Source organism: Phragmites australis, chromosome 1, assembly GCF_958298935.1.
Source record: "Phragmites australis chromosome 1, lpPhrAust1.1, whole genome shotgun sequence".
Taxonomy (NCBI): domain Eukaryota; kingdom Viridiplantae; phylum Streptophyta; class Magnoliopsida; order Poales; family Poaceae; genus Phragmites; species Phragmites australis.
In genome coordinates this window covers 43,636,531-43,649,100 of record NC_084921.1, presented here as the reverse complement: position 1 = coordinate 43,649,100, position 12,570 = coordinate 43,636,531, and the positions used below count along the sequence as shown (strand labels likewise).

At 43.7% G+C, this 12,570-nt stretch overlaps 1 protein-coding gene across 1 annotated transcript; it reads left to right on the top strand.

The window, feature by feature from the left end:
* Window positions 1–2,590: 2,590 nt before the first annotated feature.
* Window positions 2,591–8,319, top strand: LOC133921079 (la-related protein 6A-like). Its single transcript, XM_062365809.1, has 10 exons — window positions 2,591–3,041; window positions 3,761–3,842; window positions 5,615–5,709; window positions 5,838–5,909; window positions 5,985–6,064; window positions 6,165–6,249; window positions 6,528–6,575; window positions 6,676–6,927; window positions 7,184–7,280; window positions 7,857–8,319. The coding sequence occupies exons 1-10, from the start codon at window positions 2,694–2,696 to the stop codon at window positions 7,982–7,984; spliced, it is 1,287 nt and encodes a 428-aa protein (XP_062221793.1). The 5' UTR covers window positions 2,591–2,693; the 3' UTR covers window positions 7,985–8,319.
* The last annotated feature ends 4,251 nt before the right edge of the window (window positions 8,320–12,570 follow it).

Below are 12,570 nucleotides of genomic sequence, written 5' to 3'. Positions count from 1 at the left end.
ATTATATATATCAAAGACCTATTGAAATCTCTTCGGCGTGGTGTTGGCGTAGCCTGCGACCAAACACAAGAGAGTGTAACACTACTAATGGGCTGGGACTGGCCTTAATCAATCATCAGACAGGTTAAATTAAGGACCACATCCAGTTTTTTGGGGAACTCGGGGAGGCCACCATGTCGCCGAGCACTCGTTCGCTTTGCGCTCACACGAATAATGGCACCGTGCTGCGATGCGACAACCCAAGTTCCGATACCGAAGATGAGAACGGATGGAGTGGCAGTGCACAGCACCGACACATTCTTCTCGGCGTTCATATGGTAAAAGTAAAACTCGATGCTACTGGCGTCGAGCAGCACCATCGTTCCACTGGTGACTGGTGCGAGCTGAACTCACCTGACCGTTTTGCTTTCCATCGAGGCGTGGAAGCGCGTAGCCGTCCATGCTCGCAAGCCAGACTCCGCACAGAAGTCGCTCTACGGCCTCGCGGATTCGCTCTCAGTGGCGTGGAGTAATTCGGTATCAGTCTATCAGACATCAGAATCTCAGTACGCAAGTCAGACTCCACATGCGTGGCATTGATCTCTACCACCAGTACAGAGCTGCTGTACTAACCGGCAATCACCAATAGTTACACCACTGAGCCATTGACTGCGAGTGAAAACTAGATGGCAAAACTGCAAAGCCTCTCACCCTTGATACGGCTAATGGTGCCCTGTTGGCGTGCATGGACAAAGAGGTAAGCCAGAGAGTTGGCAGGTCGTTCAGGGCATGATGCAAGCGAGGCATGATCTCCTCTGGAAAAGGAACGCGAATCGACGCGTCGTCATCGCATTCTCGGGTGCGATCGAGTTGGCCGCAAGAGTACCGGCCGGTGTGATAAAAACATCACGGCTGGTTTGGAGAAATCTCTCGTTCCGAGTCATGGACATTACCGGCTTCGCCTTTTTTAAGCCAGCCGAGAAATCTGTGCTTGTTTCCCTCCCCCCATTGCTTCTCTGTCCCGGTTTGGTTGAGGCTGGTGCCCGTACCTCCTGTAGCCTGCAACCCCATGTCACGATTTAAGCACGTACTAAAGCCTCCAACAGGAACATACTTTCCATGAAAAACTATTTGTTAGACCACAAAGGACTCCCCCGGGAATTATACTGTCTTTTGTCAAATTCATGTGTCCCAATCATTTCCTTGATCAGGATAAGTGTTATAGGTAAAACCAGGATCCGGTGAAGGAACTAATGACAGGGAGGTCGGATGCACTTCAAACTACGGCATACTGTGCCTCTGTGATGGGAAGTTTGCTACTAAAACATAAGATATAGGGGGAGACAAAAAATGGAGGGGCTTGCAAGGGTGTTTTTGCATATTTTTTTGGTCCGCAAGCAGAGTGTGATGAGATAACAAAATAGTATCTGTCAATGAATAAATAATAGTAATGTATCAATGATAATGTCTATTTGTAAACAGAGGGATATTATCTTTACCAAACCTTCTTTGTTTTAGTTGAAAAAGACAGGAACTTGCCCGGTTTTCCCGACACAAAGGTTCCTTCAGTTGCAAGGCTACTGTCCTGGTCCAGTGCACCTCAGTACTCAACTGTTCAGAAGTCCAGCGCACACATTTTGCTGGATTTTCATACCGATGGCATCTCGCTTGCAGTAAAACTTAGTATATGCACTATGGCCTCGAATACCGATACCGATATTTTTCAGTCCAGACTGAAAAAGACAAAACTGTTTTACCACGAGAACTCACACAGGGTACGTAAATCGACAACGGCAGACCGACATGAGTCATGACCGTAAGACAGTAACCATGTGTGCTAGTGTCCTCGAAGCAGCGCGCGCCGGAAACAACCGTGCTTACCAAATTCCAATGGCAAAACGGCTACGGAAAAGGAGAGGGAAAAAAAGCTAGTAAAGAATATCGCCGTTTGCCGGTGGTCCGCGGCCAAATAGTTGTTCGCGTCTTTCGGGCGGCACGCTGGGGAGCGAAGGGCGCAAAGATGCTAGGGTCCGTGTGGACCATGGCCACCGTGCCGCTTCCTTCAGTCGAGTGCTTACTCTGTGCGTCCATCTCGGCGATGATTTCTCCGCGTACTGCCGGTTTCTCCTTGGCCCTGCCCGTGCCCGTGCCCGTGCCCGTGCCCGTGCCCCTCCTCCCCGCGGTGCTGCGACGAGGGAGCTGCTGGTTTTCTCCTTGGCCCTGCCCGTGCCCGTGCCCGTGCCCGTGCCCGTGCCCCTCCTCCCCGCGGTGCTGCGACGAGGGAGCTGCTGGTTAGAAGTGGCTCATGGGAGATCCGGAGTGCAGCATGCAAGCATGAAGCATGAACAAACCGGAAGTGATTTGGAGCCTGGAGGAATGCAGCCATGGAACACGAGACTTTTGGTGCGAAGCAGCCCAAATTGTCATGAAGCCGCCTGGGCTGCATCGGGCCGTTCGCCGGTTGGTTTACAGAGCCCACTGAACGAACGCACGGTGCAGCTGATGCAAACCAACGCAAGATTTACGGCCCAGTGGGCCGTTCGCTCGCCGAACCCTCGCGTCACTCCTCCCCTGTCCTGCCCACCGGTATATAGCCCAGATCACCGCGCAGACCCGGCCTCGAGCCCGCGGTCGCACCCGCAGCCGCCAGCCACCGACTGCGAGCGGCGGCGGCGACCGGGCGCGCGCCTCGGCTCCCCTGATCCCTCTCCGGTATGGATGGCCAGGCTCCTACTACACCTCTCGGCGCCGTCGCGCCCGAGCCCCTTACCGTCGTCGGCGAGCTGCAGCGGTCGCCGCTGTCGTCTCCGACGAGCGAGGCGAATGACGCCCTACCCTCCGGTGTGGACGGCCAGGCTCCCCTTCTGGACGCAGTGGCGCCCGAGCCCCCTACCGTCTCCGACGAGCTGCTGCTGCAGCAGCCGCCGTCGCCTCTCGAGGTGGTGGAGGATGCCCTCCCCGTCGTCCCCGACACCGTCGACGCCATCTCTACGGGGGGCCTCGAGGCTGGCGCTGGCAGCGTCGTGCTCACCGATGAGCTCCGCGATCAGATCGTCAAGCAGGTACACCACTGCCCGATCCTTCCCTCCGTAACTTCTCGTGCGGCGAACTGATCCTAGGTCATCCTCGTGTTGAGCAACGATGGCTCCTCATTGGGCATGCCAACGGCTCGCCGTAGGCCACATTCCCCACCTCCCCGGGTTGCAGAAAGTCTATTCTGAGCCGCTCGTCATCTCTTCTAGAGTCTCCTACTCACCTGTAGTCAGTGGCGGACGAAGAAAGTAAAACGGAAGGGGGGGGGGGGGGGGGCGTTCATCTCCTCTTCCTCCTCCAGCCCCCCTCGCCCCTCTTCCTCCTCCTCCCTTCACTCCATGGAGCACCAGCGGGTGGGGGGCAGGTGTGCTTGAGGTCCTAAGACCCAACCAAAAGCTAAGGAAGATCGAGTCTGGCTTAGTCGCAGTTCAGTTCAGTTCGATCGAAACAATACAATCCAAAGAGGCATGGGCTAAATTGGTAGTTCCGTTGAGAGTACATGGAAAATCTGGAGGAAAAATTATGGGAAATATGAGGAAATGGGTGAGAATGGCATATTACAAAACTTCCGTGGACACAGTAGCCTAGATGTTAAGTTTTGAAGTGGCATATATCAATTTTTTTCCCTTTCATTTGGGCATGTTGAGTCTGTGCGCTCTCAACACTTCCATGCCTTCTCGCCGTTCAAGCATAAATTGCATTTTTGATAGGTGTGCTTACTGAAACTTCGAATGCTCCAAACTTGCAGGTGGAATACTATTTCAGCGATGAAAATCTTCCTACCGATGAGTTCCTGTTGAAATTTGTGAAGAAGAACAAGGACGGCTTTGGTAAGTAGTGTGCTCTTACGGTCTTACCTTAGGACATACATGTAGGAGAGACACTGTGAACTGTGACGCTGGCTAGTTGAGATATTCTAGTTGCCTAGTTGTGTAAGCTGTCTATGAGACCATAGTCATATGGAAAGGTTGGAACATTTTTTTAATAACTTTTTAGGATGTGTTTCACTTTATTTACATCACAATTATTTTTCAGTTTTTCACTATGATGCTTGGCTAAAATACTAAGTACAGCTTTGCTAGTTGCGGAAATTTCATCTTAGAAGGTAGAACTTTGACATATGGTCAGAACTATGAATTCTCTTTTAAGTCCGTTTCTGTATCTCTTTTCTTGCACCTTTTTTGATATATCTGATTTTTCATGGGATCATTGTGCAACTCTGGTTCCTCTTTTTTCCCCTGCATTTTAAATGCTGGTGATATTTTTGGCCCTAGCGATCTTACATGTAGTGGAATGGAGATGAAAATGATGAAACGTGACAGGTACTTATGATGAGGGATTTACATTGGTACTCCTGGTGCAGCTTTTGTTAGTTGTGCCGAGAAGCTTGTTTAGGCCTCTGTGAATACCAAATTTGTTGGTGTCTGATTCACTCCATCCTGTTAAGAAAATTATAAATTGTGGGATCTTCTAATTGAGCAATCACAAAGTGCTTGCTAATATTTTCTAGCCCTTTGAGACTTTTGCATATGTTTTTCCAAGACTTATTTATCTTGATTGTTGGGACCATGAAGATATGTGAATCCGATCCTGTAATTGGCAAATGTTGCCTGGTGTCCTGCCATGGTAGCCGAGTCAAGTTGATATCATCGGGAAATGATATGTTCCTTACTTATCTGAGTTGTCCGCTGCCCCCATCATATTTGCTAAAACTGCACGTTGACTACCTTTGTAGATGGGTGGCATGCATTGTGTCAACATAGAGTGGATATTTATATTCAAGATTTAACTCCAGAATTACAGTTAGACGGACTACTATTAATTAATCACCTACAGGATGTAAAATTATGCCTACTTTTAGGATTTTCAGGGCATTGTGTTTACATTCAAAGAGATCTGCATAGAACGTTACTTTTTTTTAGCCTAGTCTCAAATTTCGCCCAAGACACTAATATATGTTGAACTAAAAAAATCTATTTGTATTTTTCAAATAAAAAAAAATCAAAATGAGGCATAACTCGTGATCCTTGCAATGGTGAGGTCAGAACAAATAATCCCTTTCATACGAATCCATATGCATTTTTTTTCACTGAACAGAATGGCACAAATAGTGCACTTTTGTGTTAACTTTTTTCCCCTCCTAACATGCTCTATTCGCTGGAACTGTATGTGCACATAATATGCTGCATGAAATATTGAAATTATGACACTTGTGAACTAACCTAAATGGCGATTCACTTGGCACACATTTTGATGTGAATTTTTCTTTCTATTTAGGTTTTGTCTTGATTTTTTTTTGTTCCACCTTATGGTTTTGTATTCTTCTTTGTTTCTGCAAAGTTACCGTCATAATTGTGGTTTTAAAAAAATTAAAAATTCGTTAGATGTTGGTGCTCTTCCATCGCATGCTAGCAATTTGCCGTGTAAATTGGAATCGTTAACATAAGAAATAATTCGAGTGAGTTAAGCACTGTTTAGCAATTTTATTGCTTTATGTCCTATATTGAATGGGTACACATCAATATTTGCTGCCACTGGATGTTTTATGTAGTAGAAATGCAACACGGTCTCTTCTAATGGCATATTGTTTTATCGATAATAGTTCCTATTGGGGTTATCGCATCATTTAGAAGAATGAAGAAACTTGTTCAGGACCTCTCTATAATTGAAGCTGCACTCAGGACATCATCGAAGCTGGTAATGTTTTGCCATTTCAGTATCTGTCCGGACACTTCGAATTTCTACTGTTTGTCAGTAATGCATGTACAATTGGTACTTCTTGGTTTTAGATATTTGGCCATAATTATTGTCTTCTGTTCTTTTAGGTTGTGAGTTCAAATGGGAAAAGGATCAGGAGGGTAGATCCATTGCCACACAATGAATCAAAAGATGCAAAGGTGAATAGCTGATTTCTCCTTATTGGAGTGTATTATACCTCGATTATCTAAGTTGTAACTTAAATGTTTTTGCAGAAAAACACCGTTGTGGTGGAAAATCTATCTCCAGATTTCTCCATGGAGAGTCTACAGGAAAAATTTGGTACAGTTGGCAAGTATGTTATCTGGGCATTTGTTGTGTTCTGTACTTTAATGCATTTTATTAACTGATGTTATAATGTTCTGAAATTGCACTTTATACTTTTTACATCTCAGAATTGTGAATATAACAATTCAGCATCCACATTCAGTGAAAGAATCTGCAACACCTAAGAAGGCTGACTTCATTTTAAGTAGTAAGGTATGCTCTCAACATCATGTAGTGTCTTTGTTATTTAAGAGTCCTGCAGATGTTTTAATCTGTAACTCTTTTGATAATGCTTCCTACTGACAGTAGGTTTTAATTATGGTTATTTACTAACCTATCTTTACCAACGACCGCTCTGTTGCGACTACTATTCTACGCATAATATATTTGATAACATAGTCATCCCTTGATGTAAAATAAAAACTACTGTTGGATCAAGGTAGTTGTATCCTTTCTGCCCAACAAGTTGTTAACAGAACGCATTTGCCCAGGTTCATGCCCTTGTTGAGTATGAAGCAATGGAGGCAGCTGAGAAGGCTGTGAGTTCATCTCCTATTTAACAACCCATTTGGTGAAACACCATTAATTATAACTAGAAGAATTAACTTTTTATTGGTTTATGTGTTCTGGTCATGTTAGGTTAGTACCTTAAATGATGAGAGGAACTGGAGAACTGGGATGAAAGTCAGGCTTCTGGCTAAACGAAGTGTAATGGGATCAGAAAAGCATAACCAATCTTCAAAAGAAAATCGGGATACAGTTTCCAAAAAGAACAATCAGAATCATCCTTCAAAAGAAGAGAAACATACAACCTCAGAAAAGAACAGCAGTGCTGATTCAGTGGAGGGTGCCATGGACAAGGATAATTTGAACTCTGTTCTTACCCCTGAGGTCTGAAATTTTCCATATGCTATTCCATTTGTCTGTTCAATCTGGTTAAAATAGTATAGGTTAACTATACCTTAATGTTCATGCTTTGCTGTTTGCACTTTCTTGCTGATAATTTGGGCCCTTATTCTTGAACTATACATATACATTTGCTAGTTCGGATTTTGCTTAGTGAGAGGTTATGACTATCTGCATCCAGAATGTTGCCATCATTACCCTGGATATATTTTTGATCATAGCTTGTCGGCTGTACATATAGGATGAGCACCAACACCAAAAGCCAAATGCTAAAGGAGGGCAAAAGGGTCGGTACAGAGGTCGTCAAGGTCAGATTCAGCAAAATATAAACAGACAAGGTGATACACTTACACATTTTATCGAATTTGTGAATGCTATTTTTTCTTTGTAGTGACAAAACAAAGACAGTTTGTTTTACATGCCATGAAGTGTGTTCTCATATATGCGCCATTGAGAGACAATAGTTCAGTTAATTCCCATATTCGCTCATGGTGGAGGGTACAAGGCCAACATGTTATTTTTTCTGTATAAGGAAACACCGAAATGATTCATGTGATGATATCCTGATCTAATTACTACAGCTAGGTCTGTTTTTGTCTTGAATAATAACCTGGGAATTTTTCATAGGCTTAATTTTTTGCTATGTGCTATAAATATTTTTTCTTAGCAAAGTTGTCCCCAAAAACACTTCCTGCCACAACTGCACAAAGTCCAGGAACGTAACCCTGCTTCTCCTTCCATGTGAACCTTGCTCCGAAACAAACATGCAAAGGCAACAAGATGACTGCTTATAGTTTTCCAGTTTATACCCGTTTTCAGACATATTTTGATTCTTTATTTCTTCATGTATATGTCGTGTAACTTACCATTGTGGCATATGTCTATTTCTGATGTTTTTATTGTTTGCATATCAGGCAGTTCTGGTTCTGAGCCTTTAAACAAGTCTCTTCCTGGACCGAGAATGCCAGATGGGACAAGGGGCTTTACAATGGGGCGTGGTAAATCTCTTGCACCTCAGAAATCTGAGAAGGCTGAAGAATAAAGCTATTCAAAGGAGCCTGGTAAGATCTTGCTGAAGGACCATAACCAAAGAAGCCTGGTAAAAAATAACAGAAGAGAATTATCCAAATACGCCTGGTAAAAATCTAACCACGCATGAGAATATAGAGTACCCAAGCTGTTTTCTGCATGATGATACATAGAAGGAAGCGGATGACTTTTGTACAGAACAAAATTTTAGCCAGCATCGTTTCTGAATCCACTGGCGCTCGTTTGGAGCTTCCTTTTGGAAATTTAGGATTGATAATTGTCAAAGGTGAGCTTGCATTTCTGGCGTGAATTGAATGACAGTGAAACCTTGTTTATTATGTCCTACTATACAGTGAAAATAGTATTTGACGAGGAGCTAAATGCTTGAAGGGTGCGACTAGATCGTTAGTTCATCACTACTAGTGTATAGTTTTTCACGAACTTTCTAGAAGGACTAGTAACGGATCATGTTTTTTTTTTTTTTTTTTTTTTTTTTTTTGATTGGAAACAGCTTCCATTAACACAAAGGCACAGCTGAGTCGCTGGCCACGCAAGCTGTTACAACAACCGGGAAATTCTCAAGCCAAAGTTGAGAAGCTTCCCTAACAAGTTTAGAACCATAATTTGCTAATACATCTGCGGCCGTATTACATTCTCTGGGACAGTGGACGACCCCAGCTTCATTGAAATGCATCGACAGCAGATTACGAGCTTCCATTACTAACACTCCAAGTGGGGAGAGATCATACGATTTTCCAGATAAGGCAGCCACCAAGTTTGAAGCATCTGTTTCAATAATGATCCTTGTCATGCCCCATTGTCTTGCCTGGCTAAGGGCAGCCACAGCTGCTTCCAGTTCTGCATGGAAAGCATTATTTGCTCTTGCAACCTGTCCAGCTCCTGCAGCAAGAAGTTCTCCTGAGTTATCACGAATTACAAAACCCCATCCGGCAGCTTTGTTGGTGTCAGAAAAAGAACCGTCTATGTTCACTTTCAGAATTTCACTTGGAGGAGGTTTCCATTTTGCCTGAACTCTGTCAGTTCGGTTGTGGGACTCTTTTTTCAGCTGTTCAAGGTTCGACCATAGTGATAATCGATGAAAGACATCATCAGGATTCCTGCTACTCTCCCCTGCATTAATTTTATTTCTTGTGGACCACCATACCCATAGCAGCACACACGTCTTGATCTGTTTTTCTGGTTCCAAAGTCCATAAAGTTCTAAAAATGTCTTTTGCCGATATGCATTCAATCAATCTCAGTCGAATAGCTTCCATATCTGCTCTTCTCCAAATTTCCTTGACCCATTTACATTTTAGGAAGAGGTGACCCCCATCTTCATCCATTCTACAGCAAACTGGGCAACTTGTTTCATTATCAACCCCTCTACGAGCCAAACTAGTACGGAAGGGTAGGCTATTATGGCTTAGCCGCCAGAGAAAAACTTTAATCTTATTTGGTATTGGGAGTTTCCAGATTTTCTCCCAAATTTGGTTCATGGGCTCTACATTCTCTGAATTTGCAGCATCTCTGGTCAGATTTTGATCCCTTAATTGCACACCCAATTTGTATGCAGATTTGACAGAGAAGATCCCCTTGTGATCAAAGTGCCAAGCCGGCATATCTTCAAAAAAAAAATTTAGTGGAATCGATAAGATACATTGTGCATCTTCTTGGCAGAAAATCAAGTTAACAAGGTCTGTATCCCATTCCATGGTGTCTGGATTGATAAGTTCAGAAACACGCTGAAGGATACATTGGCCTCTATGTGTTGCTGGTCTTCGAGTTGTTCCTCTCGGTAACCATGGATCATTCCAAATATCAATACTGTCCCCATTTCCAACTCGCCATATCAAGCCTTTTTTAACCAGAAAAGCTGCCTTTAGGATACTACGCCAAGTGTAAGATATTCCTGGCCTTGAAACCGCATTGAGGACACATTCATTTGGGAAATACCGAGCCTTTAAAATTTTTGCACACAGGGATTCTGGATGAACTAAAAGGCGCCAGAACTGTTTGGCCAGCATAGCTTGATTAAAAATGTGCAAATCCCTAAAGCCCAAGCCTCCCTTCTTTTTAGACCGTGTCATTTTTTCCCAGCTCACCCAATGAATCTTTCTATCCTCCTCTTGTTGGCACCACCAGAAACGAGCAATAAGAGAATTGACTTGTTCACAGAAACCTTTAGTAAGATCAAAACATGACATTGCAAAGGTTGGGATAGCTTGTGCTACTGCTTTGATGAGGATCTCTTTCCCAGCTTTAGATAAGAGTTTTTCTTTCCACCCTTGAATTCGACCCCAGATCTTCTGCTTAATGTATTCAAAAGCTCTTTTCTTGGAACGGCTGATGAAAATGGGAAGTCCCAAATACCGATCATTTTGTACATCAGATGAAACTCCCAAACAGTTCAACACCTGGGTCTTATGGCTCTGTGGCGTATTATTACTGAACATTACTACTGTTTTATCCATATTTAGCATTTGACCGGATGACTCCTCATACAGTTGTAGTGTTTGTTGCAGTTTATTTGCAACCTCTCCTGTGGCCTTCATAAAAATAAGTGAGTCATCAGCGAAGAATAGGTGATTAATTCTTGGAGCACCTTGACAAAGCTCAACCCCTCGAATGCTACCATTCTCATCAGCTTCATCTAAAAGTGTAGATAGGCCTTCTGCACAAATAATGAAAAGGTATGGTGATAAAGGGTCCCCCTGCCTCAATCCTCGAGAAGGTGTGATTACCTCTGTAAATTCTGCATTTACTTTGATTTGATATGATACTGTGGTGACGCATTTCATAAGTAGCTGGACCCATGTTGCAGAGAAACCCAATTTCGTCATCATACCTTCTAGGAAAGCCCATTCGACACGATCATATGCTTTACTCATGTCCAATTTAACTGCAGCCAGACCTTGAACCCCTCTTCTTTTATTTCTCATATAATGTGTCATTTCATAAGCTATCAACACATTGTCTGTGATAAGTCTACCTGGAACAAAGGCACTCTGGTAAGGGGATATAATATTAGGCAGGATAACCTTCAGCCGGTTTGCCAAAACTTTTGATATGAGCTTGTAAAGCACATTGCATAAACTGATCGGCCTCAGATCTTTTATTCGATCAGGATTTTTGGTTTTAGGAATAAGTACCACCGTTGTAGAATTCCATCCCGCTGGCATTGCACCACCATTGAGAACTGTCAACACCTCATCTTGGACCCGGCTACTAATTAAAGACCAAAACCTTTTGTAGAAAATTGATGGCATGCCGTCCGGTCCAGGGGCTTTTAGATCACCAATACTGTCCAAAGCTTCCTTTACTTCTTCTCTTTGAAAGGTTTTTAATAAGAAATCATTCATCTCCTGGGACACCTTCCTCTGAACTTTCTGTAACAGTTCATTTGCTCTTGTCCCTGCATGTGTAGAAAACAAACTCTTGTAATGGTTAGTGATAAAAGTTCTAAGCTGCTCCTCCCCCTCCACTACTTCACCATTCTCCATTCTTAACTTTTTGATTTTGTTTGTTTTTCTCCTCTCCGAGGCATACGCATGGAAGAAATCCGTGTTACGGTCACCCTTTGTTAGCCAAGCGGTATGAGCTCGCTGCTTCCAGTGAAGATATTTTTGATCCTGCAAGCGCTCCAACTTATACCGCAATACATGTTCCCGGTTAACACGTTGTTGAGTAATGCTGCCTCTTCTACATTTCTCCAATTCTCTCTTTATTCTTTTAATCCTATTCTCAAGCTCTCCTACTACATTTTTATCCCACTCTCGGAGTTCTCCTAGCACTCTGCTTTGTGCTTCCCGTACCCCCTGCGCCCCTGCACAAAAAGCAGCCTCCCAACTATTTTGTACCATCTCCATACACCCATCCTCCTCAAGCCATCTCGCCTCAAACTTCATTTGATTGTTTGATGCCGATCTACTTGTCCGATCTTCCCATTCACCACAATCAACAATAATAGGACGGTGGTCAGAGTGTCTCGGATCAGCATGAATCACCCGGTACAATGGGAAACGCAATCTCCACTCGTTGTTAGCCACCGCCCGGTCAAGCCTTTCTCTGATGTAACCATCCGCATTATGTTGATGATTTCTCCATGTGAACATGTCCCCAACGAAACCCAAATCCTCCATTTGACAATCTTCTAGGGCTGATCTGAATTTATCCATACACACCTGGGGTCGCATCCGTCCTCCTTCCTTTTCGAAACCAAAAAGGATTTCATTAAAATCTCCCATACATATCCAAGGGCGCTTATGGTGATTATGTAAAAGGCGCAAAAGTCTCCACGTTTTATCCTTTTCATCATTTTTCGGTTCTCCATAAATGCCAGTGAATCTCCATAAGAAGCCATCATCATCAACAATTTCAGCATCAATATGGTATTTTGATTTATTTTTAACTGTAAGGTTTATCTCCTTTCTCCAGAAAAGAGCCAAGCCGCCACTCTTTCCTTTAACATTCCATCCCACCATATTTGTCATATTCATTTGCCACTTGAACCTTGCAACACTCTTTTCATCCATTTTTGTCTCAGACAAGAATAGCACATCCGGGGCCTCCTTCTTCCGGACATCCAGAAGACCTCGAA